At 42.7% G+C, this 26,166-nt stretch overlaps 2 protein-coding genes and 2 non-coding genes across 4 annotated transcripts; 2 read left to right on the plus strand and 2 right to left on the minus strand.

Moving 5' to 3' along the window:
• Positions 1–1,097: 1,097 nt before the first annotated feature.
• Positions 1,098–3,653, minus strand: LOC125587868 (uncharacterized protein K02A2.6-like). Its single transcript, XM_048759148.1, has 2 exons — positions 1,616–3,653; positions 1,098–1,223 (listed from the first exon to the last, which is right to left on the minus strand). Exon 1 carries the CDS (start codon positions 3,482–3,484, stop codon positions 2,471–2,473), a length of 1,014 nt encoding a protein of 337 aa, XP_048615105.1. The 5' UTR covers positions 3,485–3,653; the 3' UTR covers positions 1,098–1,223; positions 1,616–2,470.
• A 3,745-nt stretch (positions 3,654–7,398) lies between these two features.
• LOC125588059 lies at positions 7,399–7,505 on the plus strand. Its single transcript, XR_007324455.1, has one exon. It is a non-coding gene; the product is annotated as a small nucleolar RNA R71 (small nucleolar RNA).
• Positions 7,506–10,938: 3,433 nt separating this feature from the next.
• LOC125588218 lies at positions 10,939–11,045 on the minus strand. Its single transcript, XR_007324607.1, has one exon. It is a non-coding gene; the product is annotated as a small nucleolar RNA R71 (small nucleolar RNA).
• Positions 11,046–22,249: 11,204 nt separating this feature from the next.
• Positions 22,250–23,083, plus strand: LOC125587242. Its single transcript, XM_048757458.1, has 2 exons — positions 22,250–22,844; positions 22,956–23,083. Exons 1-2 carry the CDS (start codon positions 22,250–22,252, stop codon positions 23,081–23,083), a joined length of 723 nt encoding a protein of 240 aa, XP_048613415.1.
• Positions 23,084–26,166: the final 3,083 nt, after the last annotated feature.

Below are 26,166 nucleotides of genomic sequence, written 5' to 3' on the forward strand. Positions count from 1 at the left end.
TTGAAGCTGACAGCTCCAGGTATCTCTAAACTCGTCAGGTTCCGGTTTGGAAGAACCACCTCGACTGGCTTGCCCTGCAAGTAGTAGTGGTAGACGTAGTCCTTCCCATACATCCCACTGAAATAGGTGGCAATCCTCAAGTAGGTGCCATCAATGAACCTAGGCCCCGCTGCGTCCTTTCCCAAGGGAACATTCAGAAATTGGAGCAGTGGTGTGATCATTCCGCCTATCCCCATCTTTGGGCGCGAATCAGTGGTGTACCACGCCCAGTCTCTGTAGTGCTCGAGACGGCCCACAAAGAAACTGACCATCCCAAAGGTAGCATAGATGTCAGTGCTGGGAAGGGGTAACACTCCAGGTTGAGCGTAGGGACGGATAGCCGGACAGAGCAGTCGCATGTCTTCCTCAGTAACCGTACCAGCTTGCTTCCGTGGGTAAAAAGCATGGACTAGCAATCTGTGGAGGTAGCGTACAGACGGGTGTCGGATGTGTGAGTTCTTGTCCGCCCCGGTAGAGTGCTTGTTTCCAGTGATCAACTTCCAGAGCTCTGTGGGGAGGTTCTCACACTTGGGAAGTGAGTGGTCTTCTAGGTCTTGGAACCCCATGACCCTCCCAATGTCCTTGAAGTTCATGTTGTATTCTCTTCCATTGACCTTGAACCTGATTTTTCCCCATCCTTGTCTCACATGCGCCGTGTCGTGGTAAGTGACCACAAGAGAGGATAGGAACTGACAAGTGACATCCTTGTAGAAAGGATAAGCCATGGTGAGGAGTTTTGGCATCTTCAAATGTCCCAGCATCGCCTCAATATCAGACTCTAGACCCAACTCCTTCAGCAAATCGAGGTCGGCAAACCTGGTTGGAGCCCAAGTGACTCCATTCTTCAAATGATCATATAGCTCCTCCACAGATGGAGTTTTCGCTCTGTCTCGATCAACAGCAACCCCTTTGCCCTTTGACATCTTGGCTTTCTTCGTAGGTGCCGGCTCATCTTCACTCTCAGTTTCACCTTCCTCATGGGTGGGAACTGGTACACTTTTCCCTGCCCTCTTCTCGTGTTCTTTCGATTTCCTTGCAGCCAACGTCTGCTGTCGCACAGTCCTCTGCGTCCCTGAGCCAGTTGGCTCGCTGGTTAAAGCTTTTCCTCTTAGTGCAAACTCTTGACTTTCGGCTTCTTGCCTCTCAGCTTCCAACCTTCCCTTTGTCTTCTTAACCATTTTCACCTGAAAAATTACAAACTTGGAAAGGGATAAGTAGATGGAAGTAAAGAAAAGCAAGACTTTGCAAGTGAAAATTTTGCAAAAGTGAACTTAACAGGTGAATTTTTCAGTTTAAACTCAAGTTCAACACAATGCAACAATGTAACATCTTAACGCATCTAGTCCACCCACAAACACACCCAATTAAGATCAAATTCGAAAACCCCCAAATCCATGAACCCTAATTTTGCCAAAGTGCAATTTAAACTCAATTTCACCATTAATTCAACAACCCAACTTGATAGATAAACTTTCCCTAGTCTATTTCACCACAATCTAGCAAGAAAAGGACCAAATTTCGACTTTCAAATTCTAGGGTTCATGGACCTACGAATTTGAATTTAAAAACTCAATACCTTGCTCTGGATGAAAGGAAATGGTGAATGGGTAGTGAAGAATAGACTACAGGGGCGAAAGCTTGGATTTAGAAACAAGAACTAGTTGATTTGGGTGAGAATTGAGAAGGTTTTGGGAATTTTGGTGTGGGTGAGTTTGAGAGAGTTTGTGAGTTTGTGAGAGGAGGGGAGAGTGATAGAGATGGAGTCGCGGGGGTTGGGGTAGGTTTAGGGTCGTCCGGTTCGGTCTAGGGTGGTTAGGGTCGGTTTACTTGAATTAAACCAGGGTTTAGAGTTAGGAAACTTACCTGGACCGGTTCGGGAGCGACGTGAGGGTGTCGCTGGGAGAGGTCGCTCCCGAGTCGTTTCCTCGCGTCGTGTTTCGACTAAACCGCGAGCGACCTTGGAGTGTCGCTCTAGAAACCTCGCTCTGAGCTGGAGCGACTTCAAGGTGTCGCTCTAGGACGTCGCTCCGGGTCAGTTTTTGAGCTCCGTTTCGTCGAAACCGCGAGCGACTCCGAGGTGTTGCTCCCATAACGTCGCTCCCATCTGGAGCGACCTTTCGACCTCGCTCTGAGGCAATTTTTCTGATCCGGCGACGAAAACGCGAGCGACCTTGGAGTGTCGCTCTCGAAACCTCGCTCCCAGCTGGAGCGACCTTGAGGTGTCGCTGTGAGACCTCGCTCCCACGCACGACTCCTGCTCAAAACTGAACCGATCAAGCACCTGCACACAACTTCTCTCTTTTTTTTTTTTTTTTTTATGCAATAAGATGAAAAATGAAAATACCAATGCAATATATACAAGGATACGCATGGGACTTCCTCCCAAGTGAGCTTGTTTTAAGTCCCGAGCTTGACTTTGCCTCCTTTTAGATTAGGCCGGGGTAGGATCAGACAGTGGAGTTGAAACCCCATCTTCCTCTGGTGCAGTAGCCATGTAGAGCTTAACCCTTTGTCCATTGACTGTGAAGTCTCTTCCATCAGTGCTCCACAAAACTATTGCTCCATATGGCCTAACCTCCTTGACTTTGAAAGGACCGGACCACCTTGACTTAAGCTTTCCTGGAAACAACTTCAGCCTAGAGTTGTAGAGAAGAACTTGATCTCCTTCTTTAAACTCTCTCTTCAGGATATTCTTGTCATGGAAAGCCTTAGTCTTCTCCTTGTAGATTCTTGAGTTCTCAAAAGCATCCATTCTTATCTCATCAAGCTCGTGTAGCTGAAAGAGCCTTTTCTCCTTGGCACTCTTGATGTCAAAGTTCAGCAACTTTATTGCCCATAGTGCCTTGTACTCAAGCTCCACTGGCAGATGGCAAGCTTTCCCATACACTAGGTTGAAAGGTGTGGTGCCCAGTGGTGTCTTGTACGCTGTCCTATAAGCCCAAAGTGCATCGTCAAGCTTATTGGACCAATCCTTCCTTGTAATCCCCACAATCTTCTCCAGAATAGATTTGATCTCCCTGTTAGAAATCTCAACTTGGCCACTTGTTTGGGGATGATAAGGAGTTGCCACCTTGTGCTTCACACCGTTCTTCTTGAGAAGTCCCTCAAGCAGTTTGTTAATGAAGTGGGAACCTCCATCACTGATTACAACTCTTGGAACTCCAAACCTTGGGAAGATGATGCTCTTGAACATCTTGATTACAACTCTAGCATCATTGGTGGGGCTTGCAATGGCTTCCACCCATTTGGAGACATAATCAACAGCCACAAGGATATATTTGTTGCCAAAAGATGATGGAAATGGTCCCATGAAGTCAATACCCCAGACATCAAACACTTCAACTTCAAGGATTGGATTTTGAGGCATCTCATTCCTCTTGGTGATGTTTCCTCTTCTTTGGCAAGAATCACACTTCGAAACAAAGTCTTGTGTATCCTTGAACATATGTGGCCACCAGAATCCAGCTTGTAATACTTTTGCAACTGTTTTGAAGGTGGCAAAGTGACCTCCATAGGATGATCCATGACACTGTGCAAGGATCCCATCAATCTCCTCATTTGCAACCACTCTCCTATAAAGCTGATCCTTGCAGAGAATGTAGAGGTAGGGCTCATCCCAGTAGTATCTTTTCACATCCTTATAGAACTTCTTCTTGGCATAGCCCACAAGATTCAGAGGTTCTCTTCCTGTGGCTAGGTAGTTCACTAAATCGGCATACCAAGGTTCTTTCTCCTCTGTTGCTTGGACTTCTTCCAGCTTCCTACCAGTCTCACAGACTGCTATCACTGCTTCGATAGCCATGATCTGCTCCTCAGGAAGTCCTTCGTCAATAGGGATACCAGACTCTACCCTCAACCTGGACAAATGATCAGCTACTCCATTCTCAACTCCGGGTTTGTCTTTGATTTCCATATCAAACTCTTGGAGCAAAAGGATCCACCTCAAAAGCCTGGGTTTTGCATCCTTCTTGGCCAAAAGGTGTCTCAAGGCAGCATGATCGGTGTAGACAATGACTTTAGACCCAACCAAGTAGCTCCTGAACTTCTCAAAGGCAAAAACAATTGCCAGCATCTCTTTCTCTGTTGTGGCATACCTCATCTGAGCATCATTGAGGGTTTGGCTGGCATAGTAGATCACATGGGTTTTGCCATCTTTCTTCTGCCCCAAAACAGCTCCCACAGCATAGTCACTGGCGTCACACATGATCTCAAAAGGAAAATCCCAATCAGGTGGCTGGACAATTGGGGCACTAACGAGTTCACCTTTTAGCTTCTTGAAAGCTTGTAGGCATTCCACATCAAAACTGAAGGTAACTTCCTTGCACAGCAGCCTGGTCAAAGGTCTAGTTATCAAGGAGAAATCCTTGATGAACCTCCTGTAGAATCCAGCATGGCCATTAACTCCGGATGTCTTTCACTGTCTTTGGTGGAGGCAGACCAACCATAACATCGATTTTGGCTTTATCCACCTCAATCCCCTTCTCTGAAATCTTGTGTCCTAGCACAATCCCTTCCCAATTTAGCACAAGGTTGGTGTCTTCACATCTCTGTAGGACCCTGCACAAATTTGACAAACAAGCAAAAAACGAAGATCCATAGACAGAGAAATCATCCATAAATACCTCCACAACATCCTCAATCAGATCAGAGAAAATTGACATCATGCACCTTTGAAAGGTGGCTGGAGCATTACATAGACCAAATGGCATCCTTCGATATGCAAAGGTACCATAGGGACATGTGAATGTCGTTTTCTCTTGATCATTGGGATGTATGGGGATTTGGAAAAATCCTGAATACCCATCAAGGAAACAATAGAATGGGTGATTTGCAAGTCTCTCAAGCATCTGATCAATAAATGGTAATGGAAAATGATCCTTTCTAGATGCAGAGTTTAGTTTTCGGTAATCAATGCACATTCTATGACCTGTGATGGTTCTTGTTGGTATCAATTCATCCTTGTCATTCTTAATCACAGTGATACCACCTTTCTTTGGTACAACATGCACAGGTGATACCCATTTAGAATCTGAGATAGGGTAAATAACACCAGCATCTAGGAGTTTAAGAATCTCTTTCTTTACAACATCCTTCAGGTTAGGATTTAACCTTCTTTGATGCTCGATAGAAGTCATTGATTCATCCTCAAGATGTATCCTATGCATGCACAGAGAGGGTGATATCCCCTTGATGTCATCTAGTGAGTAACCTATTGCCTTTCTAAATCTTTTAAGTGTTCTCAAAAGTTCAGATAGCTCACTTTCAGTAAGTTCACTACTCACAATGACAGGGTAAGTTTCATTAGGACCAAGAAATGCATACCTTACACCATGGGGAAGAGGTTTAAGCTCCACTTTAGGTGCCTTAAGTTCACTCCAGTCATCTTGCTGGTTGTCCTCTTGTTGAGTGACTGAGACTTCTTGGTGAACCATCTGGGGAAGCTCCTCGTACTGATCCTCACTGAAAAACCCCTGGTGTGAATCCAGCATCATCCCATAGGCAGTACTCTCCAGGTTCTCAACCACCTCAGCCTCTTTCTCTACAGTCAAAGCATGCTGTAGAGGGTCCTCTAGTGACAACTCTTCAAGGATTTCATCAGCAAGGGCGTCCATCTCTTCAATGTAGAACACCTGCCCTTGAACTGTTGGCCTCCTCATTACCTCCTTGATGTCGAAATGGAGAACGTGCCCTTTACCCAGATGGAGATCAATCTTGCCTTCTTTCACATTAACAATGGCTCCAGCTGTGGCTAAGAAAGGCCTTCCAAGGATTAAAGGGTCTTGAGCTTCTTCACCCATTTCAAGCACTACAAAGTCTGTAGGGATCTCATAATTTCCAACCATCACTGGGAGGTCCTCTAAGATACCCACAGGGTACTTAACTGAACGATCAGCCAATACCAGAGAAAGTCTACACTTCTTGTACTGAGTGAAACCGAGCTTCTTAGCAACAGATAGGGGCATCAAGCTGACACTAGCTCCCAAATCGCAGAGACACCTATCGAATACCATAGGCCCAAGAGCACAAGGTAATGTGAAGCATCCTGGATCTTCTAGCTTCTTTGGTATGACCAGCCTCTGAATGATAGCACTGCACTCATGAGTGAGAATCACCATGCCCTCCATCTCTTTCTTCTTTGCAGCTACAGCATCTTTTAGGAACTTACTGTACTGAGGAATCAGCATGAAAGCATCAATAATGGGCATTGTGACCTGGACTTCACTCATTTGCTTGTCAAACAGAGCTTTGTACTTCTCTAGCAACTGCCTCTTGAATCGACCTGGGAATGGAAGCTTAGGTTCATAGGCAGGAGGAACAAAAGAACTTTCACTTGCAGGAGTGACAACTTCACCATCTTTAACTGTTTTCTTCTCTTCTCCAACCTTTCCTTTTCCTTTGGCTTCCACTATCTTTTCCAAGATCTCGTCATTGATCTTCTCATCAACAATCACCACTTCATCATCTATGGTGATGGCAACCCCCTCACTTTGTTTCTCAGCATCCTTGGTGAGAGCTCTCTGAGGTAACTCCTTACCACTCCTGAGAGTGATAGCTTTCATGGTTTCCTTGGGGTTTTGCTCAGACTTTCCAGGTAGAGAACCTTGTTGGCGATTTTGTTGAGTGTTCATGGCAGCAAACTGGTTCTCCAAAGCTCTGAACTTGTTGTTGAGCTCATTGTAGCTCCCATCAATCTTTGAGTGAAGATTCTTCAACTCATAGCCAACATGCTTCTCACTTCTTGTTTGAGATTCCAGGATTTGTTTCAGTAGAGCATCAGTGCTGCTGACTTGAGGGGTGGAGGTAGAGGGATTAGATTGTTGTTGGGAAGAATTGTTGCCTTTGTTGTTGAAACCAGGAGGAGGGTTTTGCTGTGGTTGATAGCTGCCTTGCTGATTGTTTCGAGGCTGGTAACCACTCTGTTGGTTGTTGGAATAGGATTTCTGTTGGTAGTTGTTGTACTGAAAGTTGGGCTCTTTCTTGTACCAGCTACCATTGTTGTTGATGAAACACAGCTCTTCCTGACCTTCCAAACCTTCAACTTCATGGACAACAGCTGGTGTCTCTTGGGTTGGGTTGCCAACAAAGTGCAGCTGCTCTTGGGTAGCTTTATCAGCAAGGAGGATGTCTATCTTATCTTGTAGAGCTTTCAACTCCTTCCTCGTTTGCTTATCATCAGATCTACTGCCTCTGTCGTGGTCTCCACTGTAGACTGCATCACTCTTAACCATGTTGTCAACCAGCTCCTCTGCATCCTCCTCAGTTCTCCCCAAGAAGAATCCATTACTAGCTGTATCCAGTCTGGCCCTGTACTTAGGAAGAGCACCACGGTAGAATGTGCTCAGCAAGCTCTCTTTAGAGAAACCATGGTGTGGGCATTGAGCTTGGTACCCCTTGAATCTTTCCCAGGCTTCACTGAAACCTTCCAAGCCCTTCTGTTGAAAGCTGGAGATCTCGTTTCTCAGCTTAGCAGTTCTTGAAGTAGAGAAGAACTTCTCCAAGAATGCTTTCTTGCAGTCATCCCAAGTGGTGATGGAGTCGCTTGGTAGAGACTTCTCCCACTGACGTGCTTTATCCCCTAAAGAGAAAGGGAATAGCTTGAGCTTTAAGGCATCTTCGGAGACACCATTGGTTTTTGACAACCCACAGTAGCTGTCGAACCTGTCCAAGTGATCAAATGGATCCTCTAGAGCCAAGCCATGATACTTGTTGTTCTCGATCACGTTGAGGAGTCCTGACTTGATCTCAAAGTTGTTGGCTGCCACAGCGGGTGCTCGGATTCCCAATCGATGACCATGAATGTTTGGACGGTCGTAAGTGCCAATGGGCCGAGCTGCTCGCTGTTGGTTAGGTGGACCATTGTTGTTAGCGCCATTGACGCCTGCATCTTCTTGATGAACGTCTCCCATGTCAGTGTTCAGTCTCTGCAATTGAGCCTGATGTTCTTCTTCTCTTCTCTTTCTAGCACACTCTCTCTCTAAAGCTCTGATGTCTGCTGCTCTTGGAACTAGGTTTGATGGACCCCTGCTCCGCAAGTTCATACACCTGTAGATTAAAGGGAGGTGAAGAAGAGTCAGTAACAAAAGAAAATAAAAATGACTTAGTCTCAAGCAATTGACTAAATCTCAATGTTTAAATCTACTCAGAAATTGGCAACGGCGCCAATTTGATGTTAGGAGTTTTCAAGGCTCCTAAGACAAATGCTGTAGTATAAATGATTGTCGAACCAGTTCTGAGAGATATCAAAGCACCGAGAATGCAAGTATCACTTAATCTAAGTGCAACCAATGATTTAGATGGGTTTTTAAACTATGACTAATTAAAAGAAATAACTAAATGATACTTTCTTAACTATTGGAAAAGAGAACTCATGGATATAGGGATTAGACCTCGGGTGATCAAGTTTCGAACTAAAGATGGCAAACGATCAATCAATCTATTAACCTTAAGCTTGGACACAATCCTAAACAAACTCTATGTCTAGATGAATGTTCATTTACTTAACACAATTCAAACATCAAATGTCTTTGGTTGAATAATATGAAAGCAATCATAACTAGCAAGTCCAATGGCTATCTTAGCACCTCTAACAACAAATGTCTTTGGCAAAGTATGCTAAAAGCTAAGAAGAGTTGTCTCGGGCATTTCCTCGAACACCTTTCGGGGGGGAAATGCCTAAGGTTCAACTACTCAGTGGCCAACTCAGAAGATGCTTTATGCTCACTCTACTAGCAAGGAAATATGAATGATCTACACTAAAACATCCTAGTTCTAACCTAATCACCCTCAATCTCCCTAACCCATGAATTCAAAAGGTGATTACTCACTAATCTCCATGATTCCTCTTAAACCCATGTTGGATTTCAGATTAATCATGTAGAGAAACACAGGAAATAGATAAGAACACAGAATTCTCAATAATAAACTGATCAATTGATTCAAAGAGATGACTTTCCAAAGGTTTTTGGTGGTTTTTCTAAGAACAAAGATGATCCCCCTCTTGGTGGCTCCTAGAGTATTAAAACATAGGTTTAGAAAATAAAAACGTGCATAATGAAATGACCAAAAGGCCCTTGAGAAATCACAAGTTCGAGTAGAAATAAAACGCGCAGCGACCTCAGCCCGTCGCTCCGACAAGTCGCTCTAGGCTTCGGGAGCGACCTCGCTGTGTCGCTGCGAGAGGTCGCTCCGGGTTCGTTCTCGCGTCTCCGGGTGATGAAACCGCGAGCGACTTCTCCCTGTCGCTCCCATAACGTCGCTCCCAGCTGGAGCGACCTCGCTGTGTCGCTCCGAGAGGTCGCTCCGGGCTCGTTCTCGCGTCTCCGAGTGATGAAACCGCGAGCGACTTCTCCCTGTCGCTCTGGTTAGGTCGCTCCAGTAGGGTGATCAGAGCGACTTGGTGGTGTCGCTCCAGACTGGTCGCTCCCATGCCTTGCTCGCCCAATGACCACTCTAAACACTCATTTTTGAGCTCCAAATGCCTCCAAGTGTCTCCAAGAACTCCATGTGGTACTCCAAAACCTGATAAGGAATCATGTATGCAAAATGCAACCTAAACATGGCTAAATCCTAATCTATATGATCAAAATGCACATGGATGAATGGATAAAACAATAGAAATATGCAAGATATCAGAGCTTTAGGCATTTCATACCCGAAAGATGTTTGATGAAATGCTTGAACCAACTCTCCTAAGCTTTTAACATTCTTTACCAAAGAGATTTGTTGTTAAAGGTGTTAAGATGGCTATTAGACTTGATATTAATGATTGCTTAGATAATATTCAACCAAAAAAATTTGATGTTTGAGTTATCTTAGTAAATGAGCATTCATCTAGAGATAGAGTTTGTTTAAGATTGTGTCTAGGTCTAAGGTTGACAGATTGATTGAAAGGTACCACCTTTAGATTGAAACTTGATCACCCAAGGTCAATTCTCTTAGCCCATGAGTTCTTCCATCTCATTAAAAAAGAAAGCTTTGTTCTTTATTGCATTTTAGTAGTATTTTTGTTCAAAATCATCTCACCAATTGATAGCATTTATATTAAGCATAGTCTTGCATTCCATGTGCTTTAGAATCACTTAGAACTGGTTTGACATCCTTTATACTATACCATTTGATTAAGAGCCTTGAAAACTCTTAACATCAAATTGGCGCCATTGCCGAATTCTAAGTTGATTGTGACATTGGGATTTAGTCACTTGCTTGAGACTAAGTCAATTTTTTTTTTATTATGTTATTTCTTCTCCTTCTTCTTCTCCCTTTGCATTTCAGGTGTATGATCACAAGAAGCAGAGGTGCATCCAACTTGGTTCCCACTGTTGAAGAGATTGCTACACTTGAGAAGGAGATAGCAAGACAGAGAAGAGAAGTAGAGCACCAGGCACACTTGCAAAGGTTGGAGTTTGATATGGAGAATCTGCCTCAAGATGGTGATGCCCTAGGGGGCAATGGTCCAAGAGCTGATCATCTTAGATCACAGCGGCAGCCACAACATCCACTGCGCCAAGCTCGTGCTATTGGAGCCTATGATCAACCTCACATTAATGGTCATAGGTTGGGAATCAGAGCACCACCAGTGGAGAACAACAACTTTGAGATCAAGTCAGGGCTGCTCAACACCATAGAGAACAACAAGTATCATGGTCTTGCTGCTGAAGACCCTTTTGATCACTTGCTGCTGAAGACCCTTTTGATCACTTGTACAAGTTTGATAAATATTGTGGCTTGTCCAAGACAAATGGTGTTTCTGAAGATGCTTTCAAGTTGAAGTTGTTCCTTTTCTCTTTGGGAGACAAAGCACACCAGTGGGAGAAGACTCTCCCAAGTGACACTGTCACTACTTGGGAAGAGTGTAAGAGAGCTTTCCTAGACAAGTTATTCTCTACTTCAAGGATAGCTAAGATCAGGAATGAAATCTCTGGGTTTCAACAGAAGAATCTAGAAAGCTCCAGTGAAGCATGGGAGAGGTTCAAGGGCTACTGGTCTCAATGCCCTCATCATGGTTTCAGCAAGGAGAGTTTGCTTAGCACCTTCTATAGAGGAGCTCTACCACAGTGCAGAAACATGCTTGATACTGCCATCAATGGTTTCTTCTTGGGAAGAACTGAGGAAGAGGCAGAGGAACTGGTAGAGAACATGACCAAGAGTGACTCAGTCTACAGTGAGAAGCATGATAGGGTCAACAGAAGTGATGATCAGCAGACAAAGAAAGAGATCAAGTCCTTGCAAGAGAAGATGGATTTGCTTCTTTCCAACTAAGCTAAACAGGAGCAGATGAACTTTGTGGGTGGTCCTAGTCAAGAGGTTCCTCCTAAGGTCAATGAGGTTGATGGTTTGGAAGGCCAAGAAGAGCTATGCTTCATCAACAACAATGGTACTTGGTAAGGCTGGGACGGATCCGGATATCCGGGAAATTTAGGGTATCCGGATCCGGATCCGTGGATTTAATATCCGGATCCGGATTCGTGGTTTCCGGATATCCGGATTTCGGATATCCGTCTCTATATTCTATTATCCGCGGATATCCGGATCCGGATCCGCAAAAATAATTAAAAATAATAATTTTTTTTTTAAAAACTAAAATTTTAAAAATAATACATAAATGAAATATTTATAAAAGATTTATAAATATATATATATATATGTCTATAATATTGTAAAAACTAAAATATAATATTACAAAATTAATTTATGTATAAATATTATTATATAAAGTATAAATATTAATGAAATTTAAAAAGTTAATGTGTTTTAAAAGTACGGATCCGGATCCGGATATCCGGACCTAAAAATTAAGATATCCGGATCCGGATCCGGTTTGGACGGATCCAAGATTTTACTATCCGGATTCGGATCCGGGCACCCCAGATATCCTATTTTCGGAGCGGATCCGGAGCGGATCTCGGATCGAATCCGGATCTCGGATAATAAGTCCTAGGCCTACTACTTGGTACAGGAAGGAACCTAACTTTCAGTACAACAACTACCAGCAAAGGTCTTACCCTAACAACCAGCAAGGAGGATACCCGCCCAAGCAAAACACTCAGCAAGGGAGCTATCAGCCTAGGCAAAACATCCCTCCTGGTTTCAGCAATCACGGCAATCAGTCTACTCAAGCTCAAGGAAGTTCTTCACAAGCTCCAGCTTCAGATACAAGTGTGGATGCAATGTTCAAGAAACTCTTGGATTTTCAGGCAAAGAATGAGAAAACAATGGGCTATGAGTTCAAGAACATTCACTCCAAGATTGATGGAAGCTACAATGAGCTCAACAACAAGATCCGAACTTCGGAGAACCAGTTTTCTTCTATGAACTCTCAGCCAAGTCGCCAACAAGGGTCATTACCTGGAAAGCCAAAGCAAAACCCCAAGGAAAAAATGAAGGCAATCACCCTACGGAGTGGTAGAGAGTTGCCTCCAAGAGTTCTCACCAAGGATGGTGAGAAACAAGGTGGGGAGGTGGCCATCAACATTGATGATGAAGTGGTGATTGTAGATGAGAAGGTTGATGAAGAGATTCTGGAAAAGATTGTTGAAGCTAAGGGTAAAGGAAAGGTTGGAGAAGAGTAGAGGACAGTGAAACATGGTGAAATTGCTACTCCAACAAAGGAATCCTCTTTTGTTCCTCCTCCCTATGAGCCAAAGCTACCATTCCCTGGAAGATTCAAGAGACAACTATTGGAGAAGTCCAAGGCACTCTTTGAGAAACAAATGAGTGAAGTTCAGGTCACAATGCCCATCATTGATGCTTTTATGTTAGTCCCTCAGTACAGCAAGTTCTTGAAAGATGTTGTGGCTGCAAAGAAGAAAAAGATGGAAGGCATGATGATTCTTACTCACGAGTGCAGCGCCATTATCCAGAAGTTAGATGTTCCAAGGAAGCTAGAGGATCCAGGATGTTTCACCTTACCTTGTGCTCTAGGACCCATTGTGTTTGAGAGGTTTCTATGCGATCTTGGAGCTAGTGTCAGCCTGATGTCTTTGTCTATTGCAAAGAAGCTTGGATTTACTCAATACAAGAAGTGTAGACTCTCTTTGGTGTTGGCTGATAGATCAGTGAAGATTCTTGTTGGTATCCTAGAAGACCTTCCCGTGATGGTTGGTAACTTTGAGATCCCTACTGATTTTGTTGTGTTGGAGATGGGTGAGGAAGCTAAAGACCCTTTGATCCTTGGAAGACCATTCTTAGCCACAGCAGGAGCTATTGTGAATGTCAGAGAAGGAAAGATTGATCTTCATCTTGGAAAAGGGAACATCCTCCACTTTGACATCAATGACGTGATGAAGAGGCCAACCATTCAGAACCAAGTTTTCTACATAGATGAAATGGATGCTCTAGCTGATGAGCTTCTAGAGGAGTTGGCACTTGAAGACCCTCTACAACATGCTTTGACAATTAAAAGAGAGGTCCAAGTGGTTGAGAACAAGGAAAGTGATGCCTATGTGAAGATGCTGGATTCTCACAAGGGGATTGTTGGTGAAGATCAGAATGAGGAGCTTACACATGAGATTCACCATGCTACCTCAGCTACTCAACAAGAAGACATTCATCAAGAGGACTGGAGTGAACTCAAGGCGCCTATAGTGGAGCTTAAACCTCTTCCCCAAGGTGTAAGGTATGCTTTTCTTGGCCCTAATGAGACTTACCCTGTCATAGTGAGTAGTGAACTTAGTGAACTTGAGCTGTCTAAACTTTTGAATAAACTTGGGAGGTTTAGAAAAGCTATAGGTTACTCACTTGATGATATTAAGGGGATATCACCCTCTTTGTGCATGCATAGGATATATCTTGAGGATGAATCAATGACTTCTATAGAGCATCAAAGAAGGTTAAATCCTAACCTGAAGGATGTTGTAAAGAAGGAGATTTTTAAACTCTTAGATGCTGGTGTTATTTACCCTATTTCAGATTCTAAATGGGTATCTCCTCTGCATGTTGTCCCAAAGAAGGGTGGTATCACTGTGGTTAAAAATGACAAAGATGAATTGATACCAACTAGAACCATAACTGGCTATAGGATGTGTTTTGATTATAGAAAGCTCAACTCTGCATCTAGAAAGGATCATTTTCCATTGCCATTTATTGATCAAATGCTTGAGAGACTTGCAAATCACCCTTTCTATTGCTTTCTTGATGGGTATTCAGGGTTCTTCCAGATACACATACATCCCAATGATCAAGAGAAGACAACATTCACATGCCCTTATGGCACCTTTGCATATCGAAGGATGCCATTTGGGCTATGTAATGCTCCAGCCAACTTTCAAAGGTGCATGATGTCTATCTTCTCTGATCTCATTGAGGATGTTGTGGATGTTTTCATGGATGACTTCTCTGTCTACGGATCTTCGTTTTCTGCTTGTTTGTCAAATTTGTGCAGGGTCCTACAGAGATGTGAAGACACTAACCTTGTGCTGAACTGGGAGAAATGTCAGTTCATGGTTAAGGAAGGGATTGTGCTGAGACAGGGATTGTGCTGGGACACAAGATTTCAGAGAAGATGATTGAGGTAGACAAGGCTAAGATTGAAGTGATGGTTAGTTTGCCTCCACCAAAGACAGTGAAGGACATCAGAAGTTTTCTTGGTCATGCTGGATTCTACAGAAGATTCATCAAAGACTTCTCTATGATCACTAGACCTTTGACCAGGCTGTTGTGCAAGGAAGCTACTTTCAGCTTTGATGTAGAATGTCACGAAGCCTTCAAGAAGCTGAAGAGCGAACTTGTTAGTGCTCCTATTGTCCAGCCACCTGATTGGGATCTCCATTTTGAGATTATGTGTGATGCTAGTGATTATGCTGTTGGAGCTGTCTTGGGACAAAGGAAGGACAAGAAGACCCATGTGATATATTATGCGAGCAGAACTTTGGATGATGCTCAGATGAGATATGCCACGACAGAGAAGGAGTTGTTGGCCACAGTCTTTGCCTTTGAGAAGTTCAGAAGTTACCTTATGGGTTCCAAGGTCATTGTGTACACAGACCGTGCAGCTTTGAGGCATCTTCTAGCAAAGAAGGATGCAAAACCAAGACTTTTGAGATGGATCCTGCTACTTTAAGAGTTTGATCTAGAGATCAAAGACAAGCCGGGAGTTGAGAATGGTGTAGCTGATCATTTGTCCAGAATGAGAATTGAGTGTGATATCCTCATTGATGAGGGACTTCCAGAGGAGCAGATCATGGCTATCAGAGCAGTGGTAAAGGTTTGCAAGACTGGTAAGAAGCTTGAAGAGGAAACTGAAGAGAAAGGTCCTTGGTATGCATATTTGGTTAACTACTTAGCTACTGGAAAAGAACCATTGGATCTTGTGGGCTATGAAAAGAAGAAGTTCTACAAAGTTGTGAAGAGATACTATTGGGATGAGCCATACCTCTACATTCTTTGCAAGGATCAGCTCTATAGAAGAGTGGTGGCTAATGAAGAAATTGAAGGGATCCTTACACATTGCCATGGATCTACCTATGGAGGCCATTTTGCTACCTTCAAGACTGTTTCAAAGGTGTTACAAGCTGGGTTTTGGTGGCCACATATGTTCAAGGACACACAAGACTTTGTTTCCAAGTGTGATTCTTGCCAAAGGAGAGGAAACATCACCAAGAGAAATGATATGCCTCAAAATCCAATTCTTGAGGTGGAGGTGTTTGATGTATGGGGAATATACTTCATGGGACCTTTTCCTTCTTCTTATGGCAACAAGTACATCCTTGTGGCTGTGGATTATGTGTCCAAATGGGTTGAAACAGTGGCAAGTGCTACAAATGACTCAAGAGTGGTGTTAAAGATGTTCAAGAGCATAATTTTCCCAAGATTTGGAGTCCCAAGAGTGGTTATAAGTGATGGAGGATCACACTTCATCAACAAGCTGTTTGAAGGTCTTGTCAAGAAGAAGGGAGTGAAGCACAAGGTGGCAACACCTTATCACTCTCAAACAAGTGGTCAAGTTGAGATCTCCAACAAGGAAATTAAGGGAATATTGGAGAAGATTGTGGGAACTAACAGGAAGGATTGGTCAGACAAACTTGATGATGCACTTTGGGCATATAGAACAGCCTACAAGACTCCTTTAGGCACTATGCCTTTCAACCTTGTCTATGGAAAGGCTTGCCATCTACCAGTTGAGCTTGAATACAAGACATTGTGGGCTGTGAAGCTGCTGAACTTTGACATCAAGAGTGCAAAGGAGAATAGACTCTTTCAGTTACATGAGCTTGATGAGATAAGGATGGATGCTTTTGAGAACTCAAGGATCTACAAGGAGAAAACCAAGGCCTTTCATGACAAGCACATCCTCAAGAGAAATTTCAAAGCTGGGGATCAAGTTCTTCTCTATAATTCTAGGCTGAAGTTGTTTCCAGGGAAGCTCAAGTCAAGGTGGTCTGGTCCATTTGAGGTTAAGGAAGTGAAGCCTTATGGAGCAATTGTGCTTTGGGACAAGCAAGGAAATGATTTCACTGTTAATGGACAGAGGGTCAAGCAGTACATGGCTACAACACCCAAGGAGAATGGGACATCAACCCCACTCTCTGATCCTGCTCCAGCCTAGTCTCAAAGTAGGCAAAGTCAAGCTAGAGACTTAAAACAAGCTCACTTGGGAGGAAATCCCATGACTATCCTTGTACATATTTCTTTTTAGGACTTTATTATCGGTGGGTCGAGTTCACATCAAGTTTGGTGGGTAAAACTGGTCTCCATCAGGTTGAAGGATCAGTTTTAAGTTAAACTGCACTAGAGCGAGGTGTGGCAGCGGGGTGATGCAGCGAGGTCTGGAGGTCGCTCTGCGTGTTGACAGCTCGAGCTTACCTAGAGCGAGCTAGTGTTGCGAGGTGATGAAACCGTGCGTCAAAACATAGTTTATAGTCGAGTTTGAAGCGGGGTGATGCAGCGGGGTCTGGATGTCGCGCCACGACTTGAAGATTCAGACGACGATTCAGCGCGGGGAGACGCAGCGGGGCACGAGAGTCTTGCGCTAAAATCCGAAAATATAATCGAAGCTGGAGTGGGGTATGGCAGCGAGGTACCAAAGCCACTCCACGACTGCCCACCAGCTTTTACGTCTGGCACGAAACCCCAAAGCTCCTAAATCCAACTCCGGGAATAAGTCTCCTTCCCTTGCCTCAACCGATGACGAAACCGACAATGAGGAGGTTTCCAGCGAGCCTCAAGCATACTTCAATACCTTCCCCGATGACACCGGAGACGAGGCCACGACCTTTTTCCCGGACGCTTAGACAGGTACTCCATCACCTCACCATTGTATATACCAGTTTAGTTTTCATTTAACTTTGTTTTCGGTATCTCTTCCTCTCTTGGACATACAGAGACTGTGTGATTCAAGTTTGGGGGAGGTACCAAGTATTTAATCATTTTAAAGTGTTTTATTTCATGCATTGTAGATACATATTTGCATAGAAAATCCAAAAAAAATTCAAAATTTTCAAAAACAACAAAAAGAAGCATGTAGTTGTATCTTTAAGATTGAGTCTAGAGCATACACCTATTTGCATAGAAAATCCAAAAAAATTAGATGTCTAGGATCATATAGGTTGCATTCACTTGCATAGTGAGCAATGATTTAAATGTCTTGTAAAGAACTCTTGTCTAGAACTCAAAGTGACACCCTAGTTAAATATATCAAGTAGCTTAAGCATCTCTTGAAAGCCTTGCATGCTTCGAGCCTTGCATGCTTCGAGCCTTGAAAACTCTTCTTGAAACTTGTTTGCTTGCTTGATATTGGCATTGTTCTTAATATCAGCTCCAATCTGAACTTGGCTTGAATGAACTTAATCTCTCTTGCATATGGGCATTTGCATACTTGATCATGGATCTCATACACATTTGGGTTATCTTATTCCATTATACCAATCTTTGTTAACCCAAATGGCACTCCATACCCTACAACTCTAGCCATTCTTTGAGACCAAACATTGAATTGCATAAGTGAGAGCTCTTTTGATAGCTTGTCATGTGCAAAATCTTGAGAGTATTGGAGGCGACATAGATTTGTTCTCATCTCTTGCTAGCAAAATGAGCTAGCATTTGGGGATGGTGAGAGGGTTTTGTGTGTTATAAATCTTAATGTCTTGGGTTTGGGGAGTGAGAAAGATGACAAAGATGAACAAAAGAGTGTCATTAGAAAAGAAAACTCTAGGGACAAAAGGAAAGTATGAAGCTCTAGATTATGTACAAAAGAACCTTCCCCCTTATAAAAAAAAAAAAAAGAATCAAAGAGAAGGTGGGGAGGGAAATGAGAAAGAGTTAGAGCTAAGTGTTGTAAAAACTGAATTAAAGTCCCTAGTTGATTGAGTCAAAAGAAAAAGAGAGTTGTTCATTGGGTGAATGATGTGAGTGGGTGTTATTTTGGTTTTGAGATGATGATAAAAGGGTAGAACTTGTAATCACTTATAAAAAGGGGTGGAATGATGAAAATGAATCTATGTATGCATGAGTTCCTTGTTCTTGAGTGATAACCACCTTGAAATGACAACATTTGAATCCTTCTCTTCATTCATATTAGACCATTGCTTACCTAGCCAAATGATTGAGATCATGTGCCCATTTGGGAGAATTCACCTTGTGTGTGTGTGTGTGAATCAATGTGAGAAGAGCTGGTTTAAAGAACTTGTTAGTTGATGAGTATTGCAAATTGTGTAGAGGCATAAGAGTATGGATAGGCCTAGAGAAGCTAGAGTATAATAAGAGAGTTGCTCATGCTATTTGCTATGTTTTCCTTAGGATGTTAGGTTGATGGCTAGAAAGTGTCCTTTTGGTTATGTGTTCCCATTTTCAAACCTCTTTCCCTTTGGCTCTTAAAAGTTTACTTGTGGACAAGTAAAGGACTAGTGTGGGGGAGTTGATATCTTGCACATTTGCATTGTTTTAACTCTTCATTCTTGCATGTTTTGATCATTTAGATTAGGGATTATGCATTTTAGTTTCCTTTTCGCATTGCATAAGTCTTAATCAGGTGTTGGAGTGTCCTTTGGAGTTCTTGGGGGTACTTGGAAGCATTTGGGATCAAAAAGAGAGTGGAAAGTGTTGTTTGAGCGAGTAGAACACCGGAGCGGGCAATGGAAGCGACCTGTGACACCCGCTCCAGACGAAACGAAGGCAGCGCGGGGTAGACACAGCGGGGTTCGGCACCCGCTCCGAACCAACACCCCATCTACAACTCTCGAGAGTCAGAGCGACCAAGACAGAGCGAGGCCCTTAACCCGCGTGCAATTTGAAGATGTGAAGATGGCATTTAGAGCGACGTCCAGCAGCGGGGTGACTAACCCGCTCCAGATGGGGAGCGACGTCATGAACCCGCGCGCGGTTTGAAGACGTGAAGCAAACATATTGGAGAGATGTTCCGGAGCGAGGTGACTAACCCGCTCTAGATGGGGAGCGACCTATTGTACCCGCGGCGTGTCTTTTCTTCTGATCGGAAATTTATGTTTTATTTGGGCCTTTCAGGTTGTTGACTGAGCCCATTAGGTTTTAGAAGTCATATAAATACTCTCTAAACCTAATGTTAGGGGGAGATCTTATTTTTCTATCTAATCACAATGAACTTTTAGGTGAAAGATCTAATCTTGATCATTATCTTTTGTGATTGCTTAGTTATATTGATCACTAATCATGATTAACACCAAATCATCATTGATTTTTGGGTTTATCATGAAGATTACTGAGTAGTCATCTTTGGATTCATGGGTTAGGGAGACTAAGGGTTAGGGAGACTAAGGGTGATTAAGCTAGATCTAAGGTGTTTTAGTATAGATCCATCTTGTTCCTTGCTAGTAGAGTGCTTTATTGCAATTTTAGAGTTGGTCTCTCTAAAGTTGAGCTTTAGGCATTTCATACCCGAAAGGTGTTTGATGAAATGCTTGAACCAACTCTCCTGAGCTTTTAACATTCTTTACCAAAGAGATTTGTTGTTAAAGGTGTAAAGATGACTATTGGACTTTATATTAATGATTGCTTAGATAATATTCAACCAAAGAAATTTGATGCTTGAGTTATCTTAGTAAATGAGCATTCATCTAGAGATAGAGTTTGTTTAAGATTGTGTCTAGGTATAAGGTTGACAGATTGATTGAAAGGTACCACCTTTAGATTGAAACTTGATCACCCAAGGTCAATTCCCTTAGCCCATGAGTTCTTCCTTCTCATTAAAAAAGAAAGCTTTGTTATTTATTGCATTTTAGTAATATTTTAGTTCAAAATCATCTCACCAATTGATATCATTTAGATTAAGCATTGTCTTGCATTCTTTTTGCTTTAGAATCACTTAGAACTGGTTTGACATCCTTTATACTATAACATTTGATTAAGAGCCTTGAAAACTCTTAATATCAATAGTCTAGTTCCCTGTATCGTAGCCGAGTCAAATTACGAATACCTACGTAATAGGGTAAGTTTTGGGATTATCGAAAGTCGAACAGTACATAACCAAACAGCTAATTAATCTTATTTTCGTGTATATCAAGTGCAATTGCTCTTTTATCTATCATGTTGTCGTTTAAATTTGCACCTATTCTAGAATCTATCATTTATATTACACGGTCCTTATATTAAATTCCTAATATCAACTCTAAATTACTTATAATCTAAACCAACGCAAACACACGTGTGTATAGTTGACGCAAGTCTATATATATCTGATTTCGTTTCATAGGCAAGCATGCAGCATAGCGTAGCTACGGAATTTCAAACTTTAATCGATTCCCAGTCTCATCAAATGAGGTTTGTACTAAGTGATTGGTAATGTATATGAATGTAATTTGTGGCGACTAGAAAAGAAATAAAGTCTACCTCACAATAAATAATACTTCGGGTATCTATCTACTAGCTAATAAAGAAACAATACAAATTTTGTTATAAATCATTATGTGGATGGCCTATAACCAAGATCAAGACAAGGCCCAGCCGTGGCCAAAGGAGGAGAGAGAGTCGGTGTCCGAGGAGAGAGAGTCGGCCCATGCCTTGGCCGACTTTAGTCTTAGGACGTTTTCCATTTATCTGTTTTAGATCTTTTCTTATTTCATGTTGTATTAGGTTTTGGATAATTTCCTTTTTCATATACTATGTAATCCTTATATAAGGAACCTCTATTACTCCTTAATATACACAGAAACAATTCCCCATTCTTTTACAACACGTTATCAGCACGATCGTCTCTAGATCCCTGAGACAAATCGAAACCTCTAACCCTAAAAGCCAAAACCGGCGACCACAACCAAAAACCCTAAATCCTAATCACGTTCTTAGTTCATCCAAGAACTCAGTTGATCCCTCTTGAAACCTAAACGTTCTCAGATCACGTTCCAGCTCAGAAGAACCGTCCAGCTCGCGATCCACACCCAAGACGCGATCGCACACGACCCGCGTCCGAGAGACTCGCACCCGAGACAGCCGGCGATCGTCCTCAGCTCGCGTCTGCTCCCATCCGCGACCCGATTGCATCTGTTCGTCTTCTCTCTCTCTCTAAAGGTGGTCCGGTTCTAAATCCCCTACAAACAAAGGATTGTTAGATTGATTGAAGTAATCTGATCTAGAACTTGAATCCTAAACGCATTGAAACCTTTAATTAAAACCGACAGCCTTAGATTTAAAAGTAGAAACCCTAATTTATAAATCAATTGCTAAGGTTGTTTGCATTACATATGAATTTGAATTGAATTGCATTCACATTGATTAATGAAATCGACCAGCATATAGAAAACATACGAATTCGAATATGATTGCATTTAAATTCATATGGCCGTGTGGCATTAATCTCCCTAGTACATGTAGAATCAAATGTTAGGATTGTTCGCACCATGGTCAATTTAGTTTTACACGACCGATCCTATTGCTTGTCCACATAGCCGTGCGGCTTGTTTGTTCGCACCATGGTCGATTAGATTGATTGTTTTCTCATAGATGCGTAAGACAAGTTTGTGGCCGAGCTTGTTATACCATGCGGCCACATGATCACATTATGAACCTAAATTGAAATGATGATGTGATTCAGATGTCGAAAATCTCAAATAGAGACTACGCAGCCCTTAATCTCTCTAGAGATAACTACTTACAGTGGGCGCTAGATACAAAGATCAGCTTAAGGTTAAAAGGTATTGGTGATACAATCATCAAGGACAACAACGAGACCGACAAGAATCGGTACAGGGCTATAAGTATTATACGCCATCACCTCATTGAAGGTCTAAAAGATCAGTACATTACGATGGAAAATTCACTAGAGCTTTGGGATGCTTTACAGCATAGATATGATCACCAGAAAACGGTGTTACTTCCAAAAGCTAGAAATGACTGGAAGAATCTAAGATTCATGGATTATAAGTCAGTGCATGAGTACAATTCGGTCTTGTTTAAGACTGTCTCAATGTTGAGACTTTGTGGTGAAGTAGTAACCGAAGAAGAGTTGCTCGAGAAAACATTCTCTACGTTTCATTCCTCAAACATAATCCTGCAGCAGCAGTACCGAAAGAAAGGCTTCGCCACATACACTGATCTGATCTCGTCCCTGCTCCTGGCCGAGGCAAACAATGAGCTCCTGATGAAGAACAGTGAAGCTAGACCTGCCGGATCTGCCCCATTACCAGAGGCAAATGAAGTTGAAAAGAAAAATCCCAACGAGTACAATTACATCCAGAATGATAAGAGATCACACGGCAGAGGCCGTGGTGGATACATGAACCGTGACAATTACTCGAACGGTCGAGATAGACACTTGGCCGGTCGGAAAGGAAACCACAATAACCGTGGTCGTGGTTCCAATCCCGGCTGTGGCCGAGGTGGTTATGGACGAGGTCGAGGCGGTATATCTAAACCGTCTTACTCGACCAAATCTGTTTGTCACAGATGTGGGATAAGCAACCATTGGGCCAAGAATTGTAGAACTCCTAAGCACTTATGTGAGCTCTACCAAGAGAGTCTTAAGGACAAGAACCCGGAGGCTCATATGGTCCATGATTCCGGTTATGAGGCTGATAAAGAATCTGATGTTGCAAATGACGACCTTATGGATTTTGAGACTTCTGATTGTCTCAAAGACTAAATTTTCGATACGACTTGTTTTTACTGCTTTATGATTGTTTTATGATTGATTTGGTGTTTTTAATTTCGGTGTTCTGCAAGTTTAATAAAATGAAAGTTTTGAAGTCTCTGAGAAATGAAATCTTATTTATAGAAATGAATGACGAAATGAGCATACTCGTGGTGGATAGTGGCACAAGTCATACAATTCTTAGAGATAAAAGATATTTCTTAAATCTCACAATGCAAAGTGCAAACGTACACACCATTGCAGGTGTAGCCGGCCTGATTGAAGGTCACGGCCAGGCTTATGTATTAATGCCTAAAGGCACTCATCTAGAGATCAAAAATGCCTTGTATTCCCCAAGCTCTAAAAGGAGCCTATTGAGTTTCAAAGACATAAGTTTGAACGGTTTCCATCTTGAAACATGGGAAGAAGGAAATAAAGAATTCCTTAACATAATTTCGATCACCAAAGGCTATAAAAGGATCCTAGAAACCTTACCTGCAATGTCTACTGGCCTATACTATGCAAAGGTCAGTATGACCGAGGCTAATGCCTGCGACAATTTCACTTTATGGCATAACCGGCTTGGCCATCCTGGTACTAACATGATGCAAAAGTTGATGATGAATTCAAAAGGGCACACGTTCAAAGGAGTTATCCCATACAATCTCACATGTGCAGCATGTGCACAAGGGAAACTCATAACCAGGCCATCACCAGCCAAAGTTAATAAAGAGATTATGAATTTTCTGGAAATGATTCAGGGAGACATATGCGGACCAATACACCCACCTAGTGGGACGTTTCGGTATTTCATGGTCCTGATTGATGCATCGACCAGATGGTCGCATGTCTGTCTACTGTCCACACGAAACTTGGCATTTGCACGCCTGCTTGCTCAGATAATAAGACTGAGAGCACACTTTCCAGACTTCCCTTTAAAGATTATACGTCTAGACAATGCTGGTGAGTTCACGTCCCAGACGTTTAATGATTATTGTATGTCCATGGGGGTAAGTGTACAACACTCCGTGGCACATGTACATACGTAGAACGGCTTGGCCGAATCATTCATTAAACGTATCCAGATGATAGCCAGACCATTGCTCATGCGGTCTCAGCTCCCGGTATCAGCGTGGGGACATGCCGTATTACATGCAGCAGAATTGATTCACATCAGGCCATCTAGTGAGCATAGATATTCGCCATCCCAGTTACTCATGGGTCATGAGCCAGACGTGTCCCACATCAAAACATTTGGATGTGCCATCTACGTTCCAATTGCTCCACCACAGAGAACGAAAATGGGACCACAAAGGAGGATGTGAATATACGTAGGATATGACTCCCCGAGCATTATAAAGTATCTTGAGCCAACAACCGGTGATTTGTTTAAGGCCAGATACGCAGACTCACAGTTTGATGAGTCCACATATCCGACCTTAGGGGGACATAACGGCCGGTTGAGCAAAGAAATCGAATGGTCTCGACCATCAATATCTTGGCAAGATCCTCGGACTAAAGAATGTGATATGGAAGTCCAAAAGATTATACATCTTCAAAAGCTAGCTAATCAACTGCCAGATTCATTTGCTGACCCAAATAGAGTGACAAAATCGTATATCCCGGCTTGTAATGCACCAATACGAATAGATGTCCAGAAGGGACAAAGTCAAGTGGCTACAGAGTCTAAACAACGTCTCAAACGTGGTAGACCTATTGGTTCCAAAGATAAACAGCCTCGGAAGTCCAAGAGAGGTGCTGGATCCGAGAGCATCAAGGAAACCGTCCAGAACATTGATGGACCGGCCGAGCCGACCCAGACGGTCGAGCCAAGTGAGCCGGCCATGCCAAATGTTCCGACCGTTCCAAATGATGGGGTTCGGGACGCCGAACTTCATGGGACACAAGGGTCGGACAATCAAGAGATCTCTATAAACCATATAATGTCTGGAACGAAATGGAACATAAATGATATCGACGTCGATGATATTTTTGCTTATAAAGTAGCACTTGAGATCATGGAAAAAGATGAGGATCTAGAACCCACGTCCATATATGAATGCATGCAAAGATCAGATTGGATCAAATGGAAAGAAGCTATAAACGTGGAGTTAGAATCATTAAAGAAAAGAGGCGTTTTTGGCCCTATAGCCGTGACACCTAGAGATGTCAAACCAGTGGGATACAAATGGGTCTTTGTAAGAAAGAGAAATGAGAAAGGAGAAGTAGTGAGATATAAAGCACGGCTTGTAGCACAAGGATTCTCACAAAGACCAGGAATAGATTATGAGGAAACTTATTCCCCTGTGGTGGACGCAACTACATTACGATACTTGATCAGTCTGGCCGTGAAAGAGAAGCTTGATCTGCGCCTAATGGATGTAGTAACTGCGTATCTGTACGGTCCACTGTATAATGAAATTCATATGAAAGTTCCAGAGGGTATTGAGCTCAAAGATAAGAAAGGTTCTCGAGAACAACATTGCATTAAGCTGAATAAAGCCTTGTACGGTTTGAAACAATCAGGTCGAATGTGGTACAACCGATTATCAGAGTACCTAATGAAAGAGGGTTATAAGAACTATCCAATAAGTCCATGTATCTTTATAAAGAGATTCGACAGCAAGGGCTTCGTGTTTATGTCTGTCTATGTGGACGACCTGAATGTAATTGGAACCCCTGGAGAGATTTCCCAAACGGTCGAATGTCTAAAGAAAGAATTCGAAATGAAAGACTTAGGAAAAACTAAGTTCTGTTTGGGACTGCAATTTGTGTATGTGGATAATGGAATCCTTGTGCATCAAAAGACATATACAAAAAAGATACTCAAGCAGTTCAATATGGACAAGGCTCATTCCTTGTCGAGTCCTATGGTCGTGAGGTCCTTAGACCTTGAGAAGGATCCATTCGGACCGAAGAAGCCGGACGAGGAGATGCTCGGGCCGGAAATACCTTACCTAAGTGCCATTGGAGCCTTAATGTATTTGGCTAGTAATACTAGACCGGACATCAGTTTTGCCGTGAGTTTACTGTCTAGATTCAGTTCATGTCCGACACTTAGGCACTGGAACGGAATAAAACATCTGTTCAGATAT

Source organism: Brassica napus, chromosome C5 (genome assembly GCF_020379485.1).
Source record: "Brassica napus cultivar Da-Ae chromosome C5, Da-Ae, whole genome shotgun sequence".
NCBI classification, from domain to species: domain Eukaryota; kingdom Viridiplantae; phylum Streptophyta; class Magnoliopsida; order Brassicales; family Brassicaceae; genus Brassica; species Brassica napus.

What these genes read in the sequence shown, in the direction of transcription:
- LOC125587242 (XM_048757458.1), top strand. Translation starts at nt 22,250, where the DNA reads ATGGAAAATTCACTAGAGCTTTGGGATGCTTTACAGCATAGATATGAT. An exon ending in TTATGGACGAGGTCGAGGCG is followed by an intron (nt 22,845 to 22,955) that starts GTATATCTAAAC and finishes AGCTCTACCAAG; the next exon opens with AGAGTCTTAAGGACAAGAAC.
- LOC125587868 (XM_048759148.1), bottom strand. Translation starts at nt 3,484, where the DNA reads ATGTTCAAGGATACACAAGACTTTGTTTCGAAGTGTGATTCTTGCCAA.